The sequence below is a fragment of the Ictidomys tridecemlineatus genome, chromosome 11, assembly GCF_052094955.1.
Source record: "Ictidomys tridecemlineatus isolate mIctTri1 chromosome 11, mIctTri1.hap1, whole genome shotgun sequence".
NCBI lineage: Eukaryota > Metazoa > Chordata > Mammalia > Rodentia > Sciuridae > Ictidomys > Ictidomys tridecemlineatus.
In genome coordinates, this window is record NC_135487.1 from 130,020,790 (window position 1) to 130,041,883 (window position 21,094).

Below are 21,094 nucleotides of genomic sequence, written 5' to 3' on the forward strand. Positions count from 1 at the left end.
CACTTCCTACTGTCTGACTTCTCCCTGAGCCCAGCCCCCCTCGGCTGGCTGGAGGTCACAGAGCTGAGCCATGCTGCTAGTCTCCCACTAGCTTTGCCCTAGACAATACCTCTGAAGGGTGAGATCTGGTGATGATAATGGTTGCCCAGGCTCCTCTTCAGGGACTTGAAGGCCATTTTTGTCCAAAGCACCGACTCTTCACTTGGGCCTGTCTGAGGAGTGATCTTCTGACCTCAGGAGGCAGACAACCCCCTCTCCGACCATGCTGACACCACCATTCTCTGAAGGTGCATTTCATGAAGAACGAGGAACAGGCCACCGATGACTGCAGTCACCTCCCGATGCCTTAGGTCACGCTGCTTCTTGATCACATCAGTTCCCCCAAACGCCAGCCTCTGGGAGTTGGATTGAGACTTGGATCTCCCCCTCCCAGCTCAGCTCCCTTGCCAATAAAACTCTTTCTCTTTGCAAAACTGAGTTGTCTCGGTGATTGGCAAACTAGGCGTAGCAGGCAGCATGGGCCTGGTTCACTAACAAGACAAATCCTTTAACTTTCCACACTGAGTCGGTGTGATCTTTGAGAGGCTGCCAAAATATCGTAATAATTCTATCATCATCATATCAGCAGCATCAGCAGCATTCTGATAACTGGAAATCCTCAGCTCCTACTTTCTCATGAGAGATTTCAAGCACGACATGAACTGTAACAAAAGGACAGCGAACTTTATTGAATAAGAGAGGAATATGGTCTCATAAAAGAGGTCAACAGTTCATTTCTTTCTTTTCTTTTTTGGTACCGGGGATTGAACCCAGGGGTGCCTAAACACTGAGTCACATTTCTAACCCTTTTGTTCATGTTTCATCTTAGGACACGGTGTCCGTAAGTCCTTAGGGCCTGGCTAAACTGCTGACTCACTGGGATCACAGGTATACGCCACTGTGCGTGGCTCAACAATACCTTTCTTTATTTCCTAGTTTTCTGGGAGCTAAGGGAAACTTCTTTTGGAGGACTTTGTCCAAGCACCACCTCCTAGCTCTAGATGGACAGTTGGAGTGCGTCAGACTTCTAAATCCCACTCCTCACATTTTCACCTAAAAGTACACAAGAGAAACCCACGGTGGCTGGGGTAAATGTGCAATTACCATAAGATCGAAACGACACGCTGAGGGCCTAAAGGCAACTTTTGATCTTGGCCCATGCCAACTGTTTTTAAACTGGAAACTGTTCTTATAGATTTTATGGCTATTGGACTCTGGTCAGTGTCTGATCAGGGCATCGGTCTTTCTTTTTTTGGTTCCAGGGATGAACCCAGGGGCACTCAACCACTGAGTCATATCCCCAGCCCTTTGAGACAGGACTTTGCTAAATGGCTCAGGCCAGTCCTCCTGCCCATTCCTATTCCCTGTGATCCTCCTGCCTCAGCCTCCCACGCCGCGGGGATCACAGGAGTGGGCCACTGGCCAGGATGTCTTCTTCTTCTTATCTGGAGACGTTATTCCTCAGCCCTGCGAATACCGTGCTGTTTGGCACATGCTTTCCCTGCCTTGTCCCTTGTGTCTCACATCTACCCAACAGTTCCACCTCTGCACAGTTCTGATCTTTAGAACCCACTTGACTTCAGAAAATTAAAAACTGGGGCTTTTAATTGAAAACTGACCTAAAACTGTTTCTTCTGTTGCCACAGGAAAATGCTCACGACTTTGCAGACATAGGCTGAGCTCTTCTCTCTCTTCTCACACAAAGCTTCCAGATTTTTCTCTAAAAAGCCACCACTGGGCTGGGGCTGGGGCTCAGAGGTAGAGCGTTCGCCTGGCACGACGTGTGAGGCACTGGGTTTGATCCTCAGCCCCACATAATAAAATGAAGACATTGGGTCCACCTGAAAAACTAAAAATTAAAAAATAAGCCACCGCTCCCTGCCCCCGCCACCTCACGCCCAACACTGTGTTCCCCCCCTCCCTGGGGTTCCCAAAGTACGGGCGTTCTCTTGATAAACTGCTTCCTTCCAAATTATTTTCTGTCCCCTCAAGTCCCTCCCTCATATAGACATACTCCCAGCTCCTGACCTCTGCCAGGGACTAGCAAGTGGACACTTCCCGGTCACGCCTTGTCTGGACTATAAGAAGGGAATGTCTGCGGGCTATGATTTGGTTTTGAGTCCCCCCATCATTCCAGGTCATTCAGTCTTTTGTGGGACACATGCTACAAACACTCCGTAAAGGGACAGGCCTCCCTCATCTGCCTGGAGATTTTCTTAGATTTTTTTCCTCTACAAACGCAGGGCAGCTCCCCAAGGCTCCCTGTCCTGCAGACTGCTGGCTTAGGTACCTCTTACTCCTTTAACAGTTTTTCCTTTTGATCTCGGGCCAGTCCTCCTGCCCATTCATGCTCGTCCCCTCCCCAAGCGCTGGGCGGGACTCGGAGACCAGCTGGAGGCTCACCTGAGCCTCTTCACGTTGCTGCAGCAGCCCGGCCCAGCCTGGCCCACTCATTTTTCTTCCTGCAGTAGACGCTCCCGCTGAAAGAAGGAGAAGCCGTGGGGGTGGCCCAAGTGTGCAGCCCAGACGCAACAGGCCAGGGCCCACTTCCCTTGCTGCCCACTCAAAGTCCGCCGCACGCCTGGTCGGGCTCAGCCATGATGAGGAGAAGCTTCCAGGTGGCAGCTAGACTGGGACACCATATCCTGCCCGGACTCGACCCTGCCGCAGCATTTGGATCCTCCACTGACTCCCTGGTGAGTCCCAGCTCAGCTACACGGGTGTCCTTCCTCCCCAGAGCCGCGGGCTGAAGGAACACACCAGTCTCCCTTTTCCGGCTTGCAGTCAGGGTGATGGGCAGTGTGGGGGGAGCTTTTTGTTCTGGCAACAGGAAGATGTTTGGGGATGCCCTGTAGCCCATATCCCAAGCTGAACCCACCAGGACGCTTGCACCTGGTCTGAACCTTGTGTGGTCACCAGCTGGTCGGTGTTCTTCCGTGGGGCTCAGACGGTTGCAGCTAAGTTGGGGCGTCCCCAGACAGGGGGCCCGGACGGAGGTCTTGGCAAGAAACTGCCCATATTTGTAATTGGCACATGAGCCAGCGACATTATAGAGGACACCCCCTGTCCCCCAGATCGACATACTGTCCCTGCCCCAGCCACGGTACCACACGTCTTTGGGTTCCAGTACGTGTTTCAAAGGAGCCGTTCTGCCTAGGCCCACCCAGGACTGTGGGCAGAGCTGGAGCAGCCCCGGAGGGAAAGGGGTATAAAAGTGTCCCCTCGCCAACAGCGGTCTCACTCCCCAGGGAAGACGGTGTATGTCAGCTCTTGCTCTCATAAGCAATCCGAATCATATTTTCTCGGCTTCCCCATTAATACAGTGGGGCAAATACTAGCAGTTCTCAGCTGCAAAGAACTACTCGTAGCTTCTAGAAAAAGTGTAATGTATTGACATTGAGCCCAGGGCTGTCATTTTTATTTTTATTTTATCTATTCATTTGTTTTCTATTTACTTATTTATGTATTTTGGTGCCAGGAATTGAACCCAGGGATGCTTTACAACTGAGCCACATCCTCAGCCCTTTTTATTTTGAGACAGAGACTCATTAAGTTGCTTTGAGCTTCACTAAGTTGCTGAGGCTGGCCTTGAACCTGAGATCCTTCTGCCTCAACCTCCCAAATCGCTGAGATTGGGGATGGGGGTGTAGCTCAGTGGCAGAGCACTTGCCTGGCATGTGCAAGGTCCTGGGTTCAAAAACAGAAACCAACAAAAATGACCAAGTTGCTGGGTTGTGGGTGTCTGCCACTGTGCCCATTCCTTTCCCTCCCTTGTTTTCCTCTGTGGTGTCCCTTGCCCAGTGACTCATTGAAGGGCCCAACCCTCTGCCAGGAAGGTGGGCCCTTGTCCACACTCCAGCTTGAAAAGCCCCCAGACCGGGATGAGACTTCCTGGAGGCCACCCTCCAGGACATCATCTCCTTCTCTGATTGGTCCTGCCCAGGTCTCAAGGTTCTGTCCAGTGAAGACAGACTTGAAGGACTATGCCCTCCCCAACGCCAGCTGGTGTCCAGACATGCTGAGCCTGTACCAGGAATTTCTGGAGAAGACCAAGTCCGACGGCTGGGTCAAGCTGCCCTCCTTCCAGTCCAACAGAGACCACATTCAAGGGCTCAAGCTCCCATCTGGGTTGGTAGCTGCCTCAGGTAAGGCCAGGCCTGGGAGGGTCCGTGAGCGCCCCCCCACCCCGACCCACGTTGACAGGCCCTGCCTGGGACCCTCGGTGAGGACCATCCAGCTCCCTTGCCCTGGGTACCAAGACTCCCTTCCACCTGCTGTCTAACCACACCCTCTGCTGCAGCCTAGCAGGCAGATGAGAAGGGACTCCTTCAGGTCTCGGGCTCCCTCCCTCCCATCTGCAGAGAACAGTCTCCTGTGGGGTCCCCACGGGAGAACTGCCAGCTCTGCGCTCGTCCTTCCCCCTTCTCCCTGGTGTTCTTCCCTCACAGTCGAGCTTATCCCAAGCCCTCCTCCCCAAACCCAGAAAGTCCAGTGGACCCCACCTCCGCATCTGCAGGCCTCAGTGCACCATCGCCACCAGCGAGCCAGCTCTGATCCGTGGAGTGCCACCTTCACCCTTCCTTACTCGTGTCTGTCTGTTTTTCTTATGCGTCTCATTTGTATGCACGGTCCCTGCCCAGTGAGCGACACAGCTGGCAGATGGCTCTTGGGCTTATGGCAGGAAGCAGGGGCTGTGGGCGGCGCCTGTAGCTCCTCCGGGGTCAGGCTCTTGCCTAGCATGCTGGGTTCAACCCCCACACCACAAAAACCAATAAAAAAAAGCAGGGGCACTAAAATAATGTCTTTTCAAGAACTTGATATTTCCAAGAAAGGAGGTAGTTGTTGTCTTGGGAGGAGGATGCGAACTTTGGTGGACTTTTTTGTACTTATTTTACTGTTTAGTATAGCTATGCTTTTTAAAAAAATTTTTTTAGTATGGTTATTTTTAATGAATTATAGGTGAATTATGGGCTGGGGATGTGGCTCAAGCGGTAGTGCGCTCGCCTGCAATGCGTGCGGCCCGGGTTCGACCCTCAGCACCACATACCAACAAAGATGTTGTGTCCGCCGAGAACTAAAAAATAAATATTAAAATTCTCTCTCTCTCTCTCTCTCAAACCTTTAAAAAAAAATAGGTGAATTATATGAGTAATCACATCGTAAACTTCCAACACTTAGTCTTTTCAAGTCTTGACCTGAAAAGCCCCAGCTCCTGTCTTTCCACTCAGCCAGGAGACTCCTTGAGCGCTTTCCCTGCCAGACACAGGCTTTCTGAAGACGGGGATTATCTCTGCTCCAGGCTGAAGACTCCCTGGGGGCAGAGCCTGGGTCTCCTCTGCTTCTCTGTCCTCCTTTATTAATTTTCAGCTCTGGGGATTGAATCCAGGGGCTCTTTTCCTCCGAGCTACATCTCCAGCCCTTTTCACTTTATAGTTTGAGACAGGGTCTCGCCGAGTTGCCCAGGTCAGCCTTGGACTTGCCCTTGTGCCTCAGCCCCTGGAGCAGACAGGATGACAGATGTGCAGCACCGCCCCCAGCAAGGTTCTCTGTCCTTGACCCTGTACCAGAGGCATGGCTCAACCCAGGGTCCTACATCCTGACAGGCAGGCCCCACGCCCCCAGACCCTCACAGGCCCTTCATTTTCCAGCTGTGACATTGCCCATCTCTCCCCAGACAAGAGTGACTGGCGCATCTTCACCAGGTGCATCCAAATCGAAGGACAAGGCTACGAGTATGTCATCTTCTTCCACCCATTCAAGAAGAAGTCGGTCTGTCTTTTCCAACCAGGCCCCTACCTGGAGGGGCCTCCCGGGTAAGGCCACAGGGAGGGCCAGGTTGGGAGCCGCCTCCTGGGCTCATCAGGTAGATCTAGTAGGCCCTGGGATCTACACCTCTCTGTAGGGAGCTGGGGTGGCATCCTCCGAGGCCAGGAAGGACATGCTTGGCTATCTGGTCCAGTCCCCATCCTCAAGGTAAGGGAGAGCCCCCTTATCAAGTTCTCAGAATTTTCCGGCAAGAAAAGACCTGAGAGGCCACTTGGAGAGGACATGCTGCACTTGGAGGAGGGCAAGATCTGGAATCAGAAGCCTGACTTCTGGTCCCGATCTACTGCAGCAAGTAAGCAATCTGACCTCTGGGGTCTTAGTCTTACCCAAAACCCAAGACAATAACATCTACCTGCCAGTGTGACTAAGAGACAGGATGCCCGGGCCTCTGTGTGTGCTCATAAAGCACAATGCAGCTATCAGACATCGCTTATTGAACCCCATGTCTGGTACATGGGAAAACTGAGGCACGCAGAGGTAAAGGAACTTGCCCGTGGTGGCACAGCAAAGTTAGATCCAGGACTCTAATCCAAGAGTTGGGACTCCAGCTCTCTCCGCTGTACCTTGCTGCCTCCAAACTTGTAATAGGCCCAGGGAGAAATTCACCTGGACAAGGATCAGGCTGGCCCTGGGCCTCACGTTTGTGGTTGTCTGCCTTCTGCATCCCTAATCCTGCTCCAGGCAACCAACAAAGGCAGTTGGTGGTGCTGGAATTCCTGCAGAGAGACAGGAGTGGGTAGGGTCTGCTTTAAGGTTCTGAGGCCTCAGGTGGGATCTTAGGGCAGGATTCACAGCGCTAAATAGGTATCAGCACCTCTTCAGGCCATGGATACAGACACAGCCCTTGGTCCCCGTGGCCAAACCAAAGGTATCGATACCTCCATGGGGACACTGTTCTCCAAACTAATGCATGCAGACTCTGGGGAATGGTTTAGAATCCTACCTGGGACATGGATCCCCTCCCTTCTGAAGAAGAAAATCCTCAGGAGGCAGGAGAGAGGTTGATACATGGCTGACTTTTATTTAGGGGCTGGTGGAGGTGACAAAGGGACAGAGGAGGCCAGCCAACACCTGAGGCCAGTCAGTGGATTGAGGGGAGTGCAGGGAGGAGATTGGTGTCCACCAGGTCCCTGGCCAACAGAAGTGGGCGGCAGTTATCATTGGCCAAGAGCTGCTCCACAGAACCAGTACTAGCCAAGGGGTCCTTCCTCTGGTCAGTGAGGACCAGGAGAAGAGCGGATCTGGAGTTCTCTGACACCAAGTCTTCTTGCCCCTGTTAAGCAATTCGTAAGGTGGAGAGGGGGTCCCTGGAAGTGTGCATGAGGTTTTGCAGACATTTACTCATTTAATCCAATGAAATAGAAATTATTTTCATTCAGAATTCATAGTGGGTACACTAAGGTGCAGAGATCAAACAGGTAACAAAGCCAGGTGAGAGGTGCACGCCTGTAGTATCAGTGGGTACTGAGGTAGGAGGATTATAAGTTCAAGGCCAGCCTCAGCAACTTAGCAAGGCCCTAAGAAACTTAACTGGACCCTGTCTAAAAATAAAAAATGAAATAAAATAAAGGGCTGGGAATGTGGCTCAGTGGAATTTAAAAAAAAAAAAAAAAAAAAAAAACGTGTTGGAGCAAGAAGCCCACCAGGTGGTATGATGCCATGGCCCTGGCAGAGGGAGGGGAATCAAGGGCCTTGGAAGCCAAGGTGGTAGGAGCAGGAGAGTGACCATGGTCACACAATGTGGACAGCTGGTCTGGGTCCATGGAGAACGGCAACTGAGCTTTCAAAAATCAGGAACTCAAATCTGTCTTGTGTTTTTGCATTCTAACGTTAGATGCCTCTCATTTTACCCAGTTTGATTGACCAAAAATGCAGTAACTTAGGGATGGAGATCAGCTTGCACAAAGGAGAAAGAACTTTACACACTTGAAATCAGTGAATGTTTACGATACCCTCTGAAGCGGCTCTCCCTTTTCCATGGGCAGCACTGCTCAGAAGTTCATGTTGCTGGCACTTGCTGGCACTTTATAAGTCATAAGTCACAGCGGCACATGCCTGTAATCTCAGCAACTTGAGAGGCTGAGGCAGGGGATCACAAGTTCCAGGCCAGCCTCAGGAATTTGGGGCGACCTTGTCTCAAAATAAAAAATAAAATGGGCTTGGGATGTAGGACCCCCCGGTTTGTATGAAGACAGAGACACAGAGACACGGGAGGAGGAGTAGAAAAGGAAGAGGAGGAGGAGGAGGAGGAAGGGAAGGAAGGAAGAGAGAGCGCGCACCCAGCCTGTGATGACGGTAAGGCTAGACATGGCCCGAGACCATGCTTCAAAGACTAAGTCAAAAACTAAAAGTTTAGGGGTTTTCCCGTTCCTCGTTCCTCGTATGTGTGTACCCTTCCAAGTTATGGCAATTGCTGCCAGCAGTTAGGTAATGAATCAGAAAAAAATGTTTTCCATTAACTATATGAGAAAAAAAACAGTTTTTTCCTGGTAAATTAAAATAATTGTGTGAGTGGTTACCAGCATATGCTGAAGCAAAGCAAGAGAAAAACGGTTGATTTTTGCTGATTCGATCACATGGGGTGCAGCTCTGTGTCTTCTCCTAGGTGGCTGCCTTGGGGGCCCTGGGACAGGGAGACACATCAGGGGGTGTTCATGTAGGGTGGGGGGAGGCCCGTGGGGCAGTCTGCCCAGCAGCTCAGCCCTAGCCTTGCTCCCACACCCTCCCCAGGTTTGCTCACGGAGGGTCCCTGGCAGCCATGATGGATGAGACCTTTTCTAAAACTGCCTACCTGGCTGGAGAGGGGCTGTTCACACTAAATCTCAACATCAGGTTCAAAAAGTAAGTATGAGGGGCTGGGGCTGGGGCTCAGCAGTAGAGCGCTGCCTCACATGAGAGGCCCTGTGTTCAATTCTCAGCACCACATGAAAATGAATAAACAAAGATTTTTTAAAAAACAGAGTAATGATGTTTGGATGCTAATATAAACAAACAAACAAAAAAAAAGAGTAAAAGTAAGTATGAATCCCTGGGGCATGAGCTGAAGTCGCGGCCCTTTTTGTCTCTGGGGTAGCTCTCCCTGGCTACTAGGGTGTGGGAGCCCTGCCAGCGGCGTCCTTCCCCAACCCACTCTCCAGCATTCCTCTGCCTCTGGCCACACTGCAGTCTTGAGCCCAGAGCTACTTATGAGCCCTTGAGGAAGGATGGGGTGAAGAGAAGGGGATAAAAAGGGTGATGAGCCGGGGGCAGTGGCACACGACTGTAATCCCCGTGGCTCAGGAGGCTGAGACAGGAGGATCACAAGTTCAAAGCCAGCCTCAGCAATGGCAAGGTACTAAGCAATTCAGTGAGAACTGTCTCTAAATAAAATACAAAATCGGGCTGGGGATGGGACTCAGTGGTCGAGTGCCCCCGAGTTCAATCTCCAGTACCGAAAAAAAAAAAAAGAGGGGGTGATGAGATGGGTGTGAGCTCCATTGCCTCTTCTCCCAGCTTGATCCCTGTGGGCTCTCTGGCGGTACTGAATGTCCAAGTGGAAAAGATTGAAGACCAGAAGCTTTATATGTCCTGCATCGCCCAGAGCAGAGACCAAGAGACGGTCTACGCCAAGTCTTCAGGTAAAGAAGACCTCAGCCTCAGCCTGTCTCCAGCCTGCCCCCCCACCCCCACCCACACACAACCCGGAGCAAATGGGAGGCAGGAAGAATGCTAAAGGCCCTGCCCAGGCTGGGATCTGACTTTCTGGGGGAAGGAACTGCTAGGGATGTGGATGAAGGGAGGGACCCCAGTTCAGATGTTCCCCAACCTGAACGGCAGGACTGGTCCCGCTCATTCGTAACCTGTACAAAAGGCTCAGAGCAGCTCAGTGAAGCCCCCGCTGCCCCGCGCTCCGCTGCAGCCCCCCTTTCTCTTGCAGGAGTTTTCCTTCAGTGGCAGCTGGAAGAAGAATCATCCCCTTAGTGGTCACTATGCCGACCCTGAGGACCCTGCCTGCTGGGGGCCCTCATCAGAGCAGAAAGGTCCCCAGGAGATGAGGAGAGGGCACCTTCTCTGAGTAAATAAACTCTCACTGCCCCAAGCTCGGCCTAAGACCCTTCTTACAGAAATAAACGTCCTTCCAGGGCCTCCTTGTACCCACCCTCCCACTCGGCAGCACGAGGAGACCTTACAGAGCACCCACCAGGTGCCAGGCACTGGGAGAGGCACCCGGTACAAGACGTACCCTGAAAGCCAGGATCCTGGCCCCAACATGCACACTGGAGGGGCACCGAGCGCCCCACCAAGCTCCCCCTTCCCTGTTCTGGCTACGCCAGGAAAGCAGTGTAAACCCAAAGGGAAGTGGCTCCATCTTGCTCTCTGAGCGTGTTTAGTCAGTTTCTTCACCATGTGACCAAAAGACCCAACTCAAGGTTGCAGAGGTCTCAGTCCAGTCAGCCAACTCCATTGCCCCGGGCCGAGGTCCGGCAGAACACCTGGTGGAAAGCGTAAAAGACGAAAGCCCCTCAGGATATCATGCCAGGGGTGGGGCTCTGCTCACCAGGGACAAAACATGTACCCCAAAGGCCTGCCCACGGTGACCTGTCTCCTGAGCCACACCCCACCTGCCTCCTACAGTTACCATCTGGTTAACCCACGCAGGGGATTGATGTGCTCAGTAGGTTAAGGCTCTCGGGACCCCAACATTTCACCTCTAAATTTTACTGCATTATCTCACATGAGCTTTCGATGGGACACCTCATATCCAAACCAAAACAGAACCCAGGCAGAAAAGGCTTTGTAAAGGAAGCCGGGCCTGTACCAGGCGGAGAGAAGGGGAAGAACTTCCAGGCAGAGAGAACCGTCGGGACAAAGGCACAGTGGCATTAAAGGACACAGGGACTTTGGAGAGTTGCCAGGAGTTCAGTAAGGCGAGAGTCCAAGGAAGAGAAAGGGCAGGGCAGGAGCGGGCCGTGGGAGGCTTCAGGGTCCCTGCTATGGAGCCTGAACTTCATCTTGTGGCCCAAGGAAGCCTCAAAGGGTTTGGGCTGGGAAGCAACATGAAGTTCTGCTTTTGATAAAGAGGACTCTGGTGGCAGGAAGGGATTAGCAAGACTGAAGGCCAGAGCACTGGTTAGGAGGCCCTGCAGGGCTCTGGTGGGGACAGTAAGGGCTGCCGGGGTTAGAACCACAGAGATGAGAACAGTGACGCGTGTAAGAAGTACAGGGCTTTCCCACTGACTCCAGGTGGCAGGTCGGTGAAGAGAGCTGTCTAGGATGACTTCAAGTCTCCGACTCCGGGCAGGGGCTCCAGGTGGCATCCTGGAACACAGAAAGAGCAGGTTTGAAGGAGAGGCCAAGAGTGAGCTTGGTTTGATGGGCATCGAGTTTAAAGTACCCGTGGACCCTCCGCCAGGTCGGAAGTGCCAGCAGGATTCTGGATATTGTGACCTGGGAGCTCCGGAGATGAGCCACGGATTCAATCTATGAGTCAACATAAAAACTGTCATTGGAACTCTGGGGAATGGCTTATGCAGAGTGACATTGGAGGGCGGTGAGGGGGGGACAGACATGGAAGACAGGGAGCAAAGACAGAGCCTCAGGCCAGGCTAAGGTTTAAAGTTGGGACACAAGATCAAGGACCCACCAAGAAGCGTGAGAACAGAATAGCAGTGACCGTCCCTAAGAAGGGACAGTCAAGTGCTGAAGGCGAGAAATGAGCTCTCCAATGTGGTCTTCAGATGAATCAGTAAAGGGGTCATTCCTTTTATTGTCTGGCTAGAATTCAAAGGAAGACATTTCAGTGGTTTTCTTGTCTTCCTAAAATTGTGATATCTTCTTCCCCTGAAAAACAGATGCCTCCAGAAATACAATGTTATTCTTAAAACAAAGAACAAAATTTAAAAAAAAAAAATCCTGGTGGGTTTTGGAATTTTGTTACCACTCATTTGTTGAACATAATGAATCAAACCTGGTTCTTGTCTCATCTTCTAAAAATCTTTTATTTTTTTCTCCTAATATTAAAATAATCCAGGAAATTTGGAAAGTTCTCTATTGATGTATTTTCCATTAATTTTATGTAAACACATTGTTTTTTTTAATATATTTATGTTTCAGTTAAAATAAACAGGTAAAAAAAAATGAAATAAATAAAACGAGGCCTTCAGATTTGGCAATAAAGATGGAGGTCGGAGCAAAATCCACAGGATAGTGGGTGGAAAAATGAATGGGGAATGAGAACATTTTTCTTTCCGGGAATTTTGTGGTTATTCACAGAAAGAGATTTGATTGTATCCATAATTTGCTTTGGAAGTCGCTAGTAGAGAGAGACTGGAACTTCTAAGGGAGGGAGAGGTGCCATCTCGTCTTGGACAGGGATGGAGAGAGCACGGGTGGAGGTGGGAGTCGCAGGAGAAGAGCTTCCCATGACGGTGGGAACAAAAGACAGGAGGTGGGGACACAGACAAGGATGGGGACTGAAGGGGTTCACGCCAGAGCACCTCAGCTTTCTCAGTGAAGTAAGATGAAGAAGAAGGATTTGGAAACGCCCCGGGGGATCAGGAAAACAAGTTGGTCAAGTACACATGTGACCCAGGTGTGCTGAGGGTCTGCTGACGGTAGCAAACAGGTGACAAGAATAACAACACAGACTGGTTAAGAGGAAGGTGGGAACAGCTGGAAAACCCAGGGGCAATAGTGGGCGTGCCAGGTAAGAGCACTGTTGAGGAGGACGGAGCCACCGAGGTGGTGCCACTCCTAAGGAGGAAGGCCTGCCGTGGGGAGAGTTAAGGAGTGGAGGAGGCAGTGGCTACCTGCACCCGCCCAGGCCCTGGGGAGCCCAGGCAGAGGACTGCACCAGGTGAGCCCTGTCTGACGACAGCTAGGACTGCACTAAGGCCAGGGGGTGGAGATGTTCAGAAGAGGCCAAGATAAGGAGAGTTCTACAAAGAAGGAGAGCTCCCGGGGCATATCAGGAAGGGTTTTATTATTAGGTCTGGTAAAGCCACATGCTGAAACAGAGAAGCCCTTAAATCTCCACAACTTAATCCATATCTTTCACAGATGGTTTTTTCTCCCAATGGAATCCAGGAGTGCTCTTCCACTGAGCTACATCCCCAGCCCTTTTCATTTATTTATTTTTTCATTTCGAGACAGGGTCTTGCCCAGGCTGGCCTTGAACTTGCCTCAGTCTCCCAATAGAATGTGTTTCTCACTCACATGAGGTCTAGTGGGTAGCATCTAGGGTTCATTCAGGCTGACAAAATCTCTGCCATCTTCAAAGTACAAGACTTAGAAAGTCCTATTGGGTGTTGGCATCCAGCTGCCGGATAAATGGAGAGAATCCACTTAGGAGGAGTTGGGGGACCAGGCCCCAAAAGTGGTTCCATTGGCCCTAATGCAGTCACAAGCCCCCATAAAACTGCAAGGGAGTTTGGCTGGAAAACACGGTCTAACTATAGGTTGAAGAAGAAAGGGAAATGGGTTTAATGAGTGGCTAGCAGCCCTTCCTCGGTTTGAGAGAAGGGACAGTAGAAAAAGGAAGAGCCCGTGTCCAAACTCTTGTCCTGGTAAATGAGGAATCTTGTCTTTAGCCAGAGTTGGAATTCAGGTATTCAGGGCTGGGACTGGGGACTGAGGAGATCAGAGCAAATTAACCCCTTTGTGGCATGGAAAATTGTGTACAAACTCAGCAGCAGTGGTGAGAGAGACAGATCTTTCCAGAAACTAGGACACAGGCTTCTAGGCAATCAATCCCAAATGATGGAGGACAGATAGACATAGATTACAGGGGCCTTGACCCAGGGCCTCCCAGAAGCTGGAAATGTACTGAAGGCCAGGGACAGAAATCTTAGACCAACTCACTGTCCTCTCCTCTGTGTACTCACATAAAAAGCCTCACTCCTTTGTACCTTCACAGTGGCCCTCGGTAATCTATTAAAACCAGAATCCAAATCGTTGTATACTGAAAACCTGGTTGCCTTTATTCATGGTCATGGAGAGCCTAATCCTTTCCTTCAATAGTTCCAGTATAAGAAGGGAAATCTGGTTCATCCTACACAGTCAAAGAGAAGAAAGAATAATACAATAGCTGTGTTTGGGGTTCCATATAAATAGGTTGAATGTGTCCTGGCCCCTCTCTGCTGGGGCCAGTTTCTAACAGCAATAGGCACAGGTGGAAATCTGCAGAGTGTCAGCCTCAACCACCCGGCCAGCTGGGTAGCCAGGGTCCTGAAAAGAAATAAGGCCGTCAGCTGCTAGGACACTTCTGTAGTCCAGGGCTTTAACAGGTGGCTTTCCTTCCCAGGAGGCCAAGTATCGTAGCCATCTTGCCTCCACATTTACAAACTCATGCCCACGGACAGTGCAGCTCCTGCAGAGGTGGGTGGGGTCGGATCTAGTGGGCCACGCAGGAAAACGTGGCAGCTTATCCTGCTTAAGGCACGTGCTGGAGTCAAGTGCCAAGAGACACCAAAGAGTAAGATGTGTAAGATCAACCAGTTCAAGAAGACAGTGGACATCAGTAGCCCATACCAGCCCAAACCCCTGAGGCCCTCCTGGACCAGAGACCAGACCTAGGTCACTCGTCACAGGTCCTGAGCGGGGAGCCAGAACTGCAATTCACAGTTTGTCACCAACCCTATCACCCACCAGGGCTTGCATTTGTGGGCATTTGTGGCCAAGTCATGCTGCCGGAAGCCACCACTCAAGGTCTCAGGAGATACACCCTAGACCCAGAAGCCCAGGAGCGTGGCAGCCTTGCCTGCCTACCTGGAAGAAAGGCCTGAACGTCTCTGTGTCTTCCATTTCACTTGGACTCTGAAAAGTTCTCTGTGCTGCCCAATCTTCTTTTCCTTCCTCTTCCCCTTCCACTCCTTCCCTTCCCCTCTGGCTCTCCTCCCCCTCTCTACTCTTCCTCCGGCTCTTCCTCCTCCTTCTTCCTCATGTCTCTCTCCATACTAGGGATTAAACCCAGGGTGACTTGACCACTGAGCTACATCCCCAGCCCTTTTTATTTTTATTCTGAGACAGGGTCTCAAAATAATTGCCCAGGCTGGCCTCAAACTTGCAATCCTCCTGCCTCGGCCTCCCAAACAGCTGGAATTACAGTTGAGCACCACTGCACCTGGATTGTGCTGCTCAGCCACCTAAGTGTTCTCCTATAATGGCACCAGCAAGAGCAAGGAAATAAGGACCCTTGGGTCACCTGTGAAGTTGCTATGGTCTGAATGTGTTCTGTCCCCTCTGAAGCTCATGTTGACAGCTGATTGTCATTGCAGTGGGATTTGGAAGTGGGGTCTTTAAGAGATGATTAGGTCATTAAAAGGATGACTGCATTCCTTTCCGGAGTGGGTTTGTTCTCATGAGAGTGAATTATTGTAAAGTGAGGTCATTCCTTGTGTTCTCTCTCTTCTCAGTGTGCCCACTTGTCCTTTTCTGCGGTGCCATGACTCGGCCCTAGGCCGTCACAGTTGCCAGCACCATCTCTTAGATTTTCCAGCCTCCCGGAACCATCTCAGGTATTTGTTACACCAACACAAATGGACTAAGACGTTCTCAGGGGGTGGGAGCGATGGCACTTGGAGAAGTGAGGGGGCGATACTCGAGCTGAAGGATTCGTAGGGTACAAGGAAGAACATTGCTCTCAAGATAGACAACGTGGGGGCTGGGATGTGGCTCAAGCGGTAGCGCGCTCGCCTAGCATGCGTGCGGCCCGGGTTCGATCCTCAGCAGCACCACATACCAACAAAGATGTTGTGTCCGCCGAGAATTAAGAAAAAATAAATAAATGTTAAAATTCTCTCTCTCAAAAAAAAAAAAAAAAAAAAAAAAGATAGACAACGTGGTTCCAGTCTCAGCTCTGCTGCTCTTGGGCCCGTCCTTTCTTATTGGGTCCAATTCCTGATCTACAGAAGTGAAGATGGGTGACGTCAGATTCATTCAGGGCCTCTTCTGTGCGTTCCAGATTTACATATCCCACTGCCTACTCCACATTTCCCTCAGATGCCTAACAAACAGCTCACATCCAACAAATGGCCCGATATTCCCTCCTCCATTCTTCCAGCTGGTCAGGCAAAAGATCTTGGCTCATTGTTTCCCTTTGGATGGGGATGGAACCAGCAGGAAATCCTTTCTGGTCCTCTTCAGAATATGTCCAGAAACTGACCACTCTGCCCCGCCCCCATCCACACCCCAACCATCTCAGGCCAAGGTCACTTCAGCCGTCCCTTACCTGGTCTCCCTTGCCCTTGCCCTTTCGTCCTAATCCCAGCACAGGTGCCAGGCAGATCTTTTTAACATGGAAGGCTACCCACATACCTCCTTAACCCACCACAAATAAAAGCAAGGTTTTTACACTGGCTGCAAGCCTAACCTTATGACCCTGTTTGGGCACTCACTTAATTTCCCCCTTGTCTGTTCTGCTCTGGCTGCACTGACCCCTTGGTCTCCTTGACCACTCCAGGTAAGCCCCATGGCCCCAGCCCTTGCGTTTGGGATCCCTCCTGCCTGGAATGCTTTTCCCTTTCTCCTTCACCCATATCATGACTGAGCTGCTGCCTTCCCAAGGCGGCCACCCCTCACCATTCTATTTTAACGGCACCCTGTGCCATTCTAATTTTCTCAACACTTTTTTCCCATCTACTAAACTCTATTCTTTGCTACCTTATTTCTCTTTGCTGCATTTCCCCCCCAGATGTTTAAACTACATTTGGCCAGGGGATTTATTTGTTGTTCATTGTTGTATACCCAACAGTGCCTGGTGCTAAGAGCCACAGCCAAGTAATATGATGCATGGCATTTTTGGTTGAAAGGTGACACCAGCTAGCCATTGAGATGATATGATTATGTTAAGATTTGCATCCATATGGATATTGGACTTCTGCTGTCCACCTCGGCCTGCTACGGGACTCCTGGAGAGTTCCCTTTGGTTGGGGAAGTGCGGTAGGAGGGAATTCCGGGGGAGGAACTTCCTCTTGGGATCCGGGAGAACGGGCATGGGTCGATTGAAAATCTTCCCGGGCGCGGACGGAGCATTGGCGGCAGTTTCAAAAAATAAAGTTTGTTCCTGCTTGAGTGGCTCGTGATTTTGTGCCCAGCCAGACTGCGGCAGCCTGGCACATAGGAGATACTCAATAACTACGGCTGAGAATGGATGAAGCCACAAAATCAAATACTCCTGAATCCTGCCCAATTTCTGGACTTATTCTGGAAGTCAAAAATGGATTTATTATGAAGTCAGATCAAGCTGGGTTTCTCTTTTCTCCCCCTCTTAGCAGAAGCAAGTGTAACGAATGTCCACGAGATATCCTGTTTAACCCTCACACCAGCTCTGTTAGGGAGAGCCTCTCTGTTTCCCAGATGGGAAAATTGGCTTCCAAAGAGATTAAGAAGTCAAAAGGCTAGAAAGCCCCGATCTCCAGACCATCCGACTTTCCCCCAAAGCAGTTCTTGGTGGCAGCATGTAGAGCCAGATGACCTCCCTGGAAACACCAGGACTGAGCTGAGTTAGGGATCACAGGAATGAAAGGGGGGGGTCACTAAGGATCTCCAAGAAGCAAACCAGTCAACCAACATAAAAACACTCGCTGTCAAAACCTTCAAGTATCAGATTACAAAATAATGGGCGTTAGCTGGTTTGTCTTGTTTCCTGCGTTTCACAATCTGTCTTGTGATGATGGTCAGTGTTTACTGTCTATTTCCCACCAGCAGCTACCCACTGTGGGTACCCGCAGTACCTAGCACAGTGTCTGGCATGTTCTAGGAACTCCATGAATGGATGTACAAACAAACTCAAGTATGGTTCTGCTCATTCGTCAAATCCTGATCAAGCATCTGGCTTGTGCTAAGCCTTGTCTGGGATTTTTATAATCTAATAATGGAGGCAGACATCTTTTTAAAAATCACATAAGTAGAAAAAAAAAAAAACATGATCAATGGCATAAAGGAAGGTGTGGGGTGCTGTGTAAGTGTACCTAGGTGCCCCTAATTTAGATGGGAGGGAGTCAGTAATACTGTCTTCAGATCTGGTAGATGAAGGAAAGGAGGAGGGGAAATAGCTTCTGCTAAGGTCCTAAGCAGGGAAGGAACCGGCCTCCTTGACAGACTGATGTTAGGAGCACAACTGTGAGTCCCACCCTATCAGAGGTAGCCTGTGCTTCCTGGAATCTGTCAAAGGTGGAGGGCAAAAGCCAGCCTGATTCTGACCCTGGGGGATCCAGCTTTGTCCTCAGTGTCTCTGGCTCGAGAATCCTAACCTGGCCACTTTTCCTTGGGATGTGGGAGCCGTGTCTGGGAGCTACTGAGAGGATGGCTCTAGAACCTGCTTTGGATGTCAAGGCAGGATTCCAGCAAGGAGGGCTTTCAAGAAGACGGGCTTTGTGTGGCCATGGCTATGGGTTTCACCATGGCTATGGCTGGAGTGGGGCCGATGCACAGAAAAGAATGGCAGCCACTGGCCACTGCTGGCAATCGCACTCTTCTCTGTAACTCTCCCCACCCCCCAAGCAGCCCAGGTCCAGGACTAGCAGGTTGCTGCTAGAAACCTGGCTCTGGTTGGAGGAAGAAGGCCCGGTTGATGGCTGCGGAGACAGAGGTGTGTTTATTCAGGAAAAGAAGTCAGACGTGGACAGCAGTGGCCCCTGCCAGCTCCTCCCAGAAGGACTGGGTTGGGGGAGCAGGTTTCAGAGGAAGCTGCTCCCCAGCGGCTCTGCACGCCTCCAGGCCAGAAGCCAGAGCCAGGACGCACCGGCCGCCCACAGGTAAGGCCTGCGCTCCGGGGCGCACCACTGAGCGGGTCCTAGGCTTGGATTCCCCGGCAAGCAGTGGGAGAGTCGCGCTCCGGCGACACGGTGCAGGGTACGGTGAGCGGGCAGCTGAAGGTCCTTCCCGAGCCCGCTCAATGGTCTCTTTGTGCTTGGCGGTTACCTAGAGTGAAGAGTGGGAGGGGCGACCCAAGGGCCCGGCCCGCCCTGCGGACACGGGATGCGGTGGGACTTGGATCCTGGGGAGCAGGTCGTCAGAGATAAAGGGGTGGGGGTGAGGTTCTGCGCCCCGCAAGCGGTGCGTCTCCGTGGACCGGCCCCGGAGTCCTCAGGCCAGCAGACAGGTGTGTACCCCGGCTGCCAGGAGCAGAAGTGATTCCCCTGGTGGCCAGCCGCAACCGGAGCTACTTGAGGGAGGAGCCAAAGGAGGCAGGTGGGGCTGAGGGCAGAAGGACGCACGGTCTCGAGCCGCTCGCCCCGCGACATCAGGGCTGGGAGGCCCCAGGGCAGCCAGATCAGAACCAGGCGGAGAGCCCAGATCTTAAGAAAGGCGGGGGAGGAGGGCAGTGGGCCCACCCAGAGCCGCGGCTTTCTTTTATCCGGACGCGCGTGTATGAGCGGATTCGCGATCTGGACTGGTTGTGACCACAGAGCCGCCCCCAATAGTACCTCTGGGTCCTAGTGGGTGTGTGGGGCCTCTGAGAGGGGGTGGCCATCTTTAGCAATGGCGAGTCTGCACCTACAAACCGACTGGCCCTTGCTCCAGTCCTGCCCAGCTTCCCCAGACTTCGCTAGCTCTTCTCCCCTCCGCGCTCAAATAGGGACCGTGCACCCCAGGAGTCTGGGGACCAGGGCGCCGCAGCAGACGGCCAGGTGGTTCACTCCCAGCATCACCACCCCTGGTCCTCTGCTCTCTCGGCCCAGCTTCGCCATCCGGCCCTCCCAACTGCGACGCTGGATTCGCGCCCCTCGGTCCTGCGGAACCCGAGCCTCCAGCCCCCGACCCGCTCATGTGGCTCTTGGAGAAAGCCGGCTGCAGGCTGGGGGCCGCCGAGCCCGCGGCCAGGGGGGCGCCCTCCAGCCTGCTCCCCGCGCGCCGGGCCCCGGGCCCAGCCCCGTGCGCCTTCCCCAACGTCCTCACCCCCGACCGCATCCCGCAGTTCTTCATCCCGCCGCGGCTCCGGGACCCCGGCGGCGCGCAGCCCCGGGCCGGGCCCCGCGAGGGCGCCCGCAGCCTGCCCGCGGCCTGCTCGCTGCCGCACCTGGCCGGCCGCCAGGGCTGGGCCTTCCTGCCCGAGAGCCCGCACACGCGCCGGCGCGAGTCCCTCTTCCTCTCGCCGCCCGGCCTGGCCGCGGGGCTGTCCCCGGCGCAGTCCCGCCTGTACGTCTCGGCCCCGGACCTGCGCCTCTGCCGGGCCCCCGACGGCGACACGGCCCCGTCGCCCGACTCGTCGCCCTTGGGCTCCCCGCGCCCGGGGCCCGGCCGGCGCCGGCCGCACTCGCTGCCCCGGGAGGAGGCCGCCCCGTCGGACCGCGGCCCGCCCGCGCCGCCGCTCTTCCACCTGGACGTCCTCTGCTGCCAGCTGCGGCCCACCAAGGACAGCGTGCTGCGCCTCGGGCCGCGCGGCGGGCAGCTGCGGCTCTCGGCCGAGTACCAGGCCGGGCCCGGGCGGCTGCGGCTGCGCCTCGTGAGCGCCGAGGCCCTCCCCCGGCCTCGGGCCGGCCCGGGCAGCGGCGGCGGCGGCTGCTGCGTGGTGCTCCGGCTGCAGCCCCGCGTGCGGCCGCGCGCCCAGCGGAGCCGCGTGGTCAAATGCAGCGCCAACCCCATCTTCAACGAGGACTTCTTCTTCGACGGGCTCGGCCCGCCAGACCTGGCCGCCCGCAGCCTGAGGGCCAAAGTGCTGGACCGAGGCGCGGGGCTGCGCCGGGACGTGCTGCTGGGCGAGTGCGAGACGCCCCTCATGGCCCTGCTGCCGCCCTTGGGTGGGGGGCTCGGCCCTGGGTCTTCTCTGGTGCCCGCCCACCTCAGCCTGTAGACTCTCGGGTTTCCCGCGGGGTCCGCCGTCTCCTTTCGTTCCAGACACTTAGCACGTATTTATTTTTACTAATAAAATGCCCGACTGTCTCTATTACTCCCCTGATGGGCATCCTGCGCTCTGGGGGTGCGATCTACCCTCTTCCTGGACCAGACCACACCCAGGACCAGAAGCTCATCCAGTTTGGGTGAGTTGGAGCAGAAGGCCCAACCGTGGTTCTCCAACTCAGAGGACTTGAGAGTAACCCGACGTCAGGAATGCTGCTCAAGACGCAGAGACCCTTCCGGAAGCCTGGTCTGGGCAGGCCCTAGAGTCCCTGTCCCGTGAGACACCCACACCTTCTAGGAACCCTTTAATCACAGTCACTCTGCAAGAGCTCTGTGACAGAAGCCAACACAAACCACCTTCCCCTCAAGCTTCCTTGGGGCTGCACAGGGGAAATCAGCCCTTCCCTCC

General features: G+C 53.1%; 2 protein-coding genes and 1 long non-coding RNA gene across 6 annotated transcripts in view; 2 read left to right on the top strand and 1 right to left on the bottom strand.

Moving 5' to 3' along the window:
• Positions 1–1,924, bottom strand: part of LOC144368516 (uncharacterized) — a 140,776-nt gene extending 138,852 nt beyond the window's left edge. Inside the window, exons 1-2 of the long non-coding RNA XR_013428275.1 lie at positions 1,659–1,924; positions 110–701 (exon numbers count right to left, since the gene is read on the bottom strand). This is a non-coding gene — a long non-coding RNA (uncharacterized LOC144368516). The remainder of the gene's footprint in view (positions 1–109; positions 702–1,658) is intronic.
• Them5 (thioesterase superfamily member 5) lies at positions 869–15,644 on the top strand. 3 transcript variants are annotated; one of them, XM_078027542.1, is made up of 7 exons: positions 869–927; positions 2,508–2,735; positions 3,983–4,184; positions 5,714–5,852; positions 8,596–8,706; positions 9,358–9,482; positions 9,782–9,943. In XM_078027542.1, exons 2-7 carry the CDS (start codon positions 2,637–2,639, stop codon positions 9,823–9,825), a joined length of 720 nt encoding a protein of 239 aa, XP_077883668.1. In that variant the 5' UTR covers positions 869–927; positions 2,508–2,636; the 3' UTR covers positions 9,826–9,943. The 3 variants fall into 3 exon arrangements, with proteins under 3 accessions (XP_077883668.1, XP_040143511.2, XP_077883669.1); XM_040287577.2 differs by lacking the exon at positions 869–927 and adding an exon at positions 2,015–2,325; XM_078027543.1 differs by lacking the exons at positions 869–927; positions 9,782–9,943 and adding an exon at positions 15,258–15,644.
• Positions 15,645–18,350: 2,706 nt separating this feature from the next.
• C2cd4d (C2 calcium dependent domain containing 4D) lies at positions 18,351–20,734 on the top strand. 2 transcript variants are annotated; one of them, XM_078027540.1, is made up of 2 exons: positions 18,351–18,599; positions 19,527–20,734. In XM_078027540.1, exons 1-2 carry the CDS (start codon positions 18,416–18,418, stop codon positions 20,636–20,638), a joined length of 1,296 nt encoding a protein of 431 aa, XP_077883666.1. In that variant the 5' UTR covers positions 18,351–18,415; the 3' UTR covers positions 20,639–20,734. The 2 variants fall into 2 exon arrangements, with proteins under 2 accessions (XP_077883666.1, XP_077883667.1); XM_078027541.1 differs by having other exon boundaries at positions 18,464–18,946.
• Positions 20,735–21,094: the final 360 nt, after the last annotated feature.

Excerpts from the sequence above, each read along its gene's own strand:
- Them5 (XM_078027542.1), top strand. The coding sequence starts at position 2,637 with ATGATGAGGAGAAGCTTCCAGGTGGCAGCTAGACTGGGACACCATATC. Across the intron at positions 4,185-5,713 it reads TGGGTTGGTAGCTGCCTCAG|ACAAGAGTGACTGGCGCATC; the intron begins GTAAGGCCAGGC and ends ATCTCTCCCCAG. Across the intron at positions 5,853-8,595 it reads TACCTGGAGGGGCCTCCCGG|GTTTGCTCACGGAGGGTCCC; the intron begins GTAAGGCCACAG and ends CACCCTCCCCAG.
- C2cd4d (XM_078027540.1), top strand. The coding sequence starts at position 18,416 with ATGGCTGCGGAGACAGAGGTGTGTTTATTCAGGAAAAGAAGTCAGACG. Across the intron at positions 18,600-19,526 it reads GACGCACCGGCCGCCCACAG|CTTCGCCATCCGGCCCTCCC; the intron begins GTAAGGCCTGCG and ends CTCTCGGCCCAG.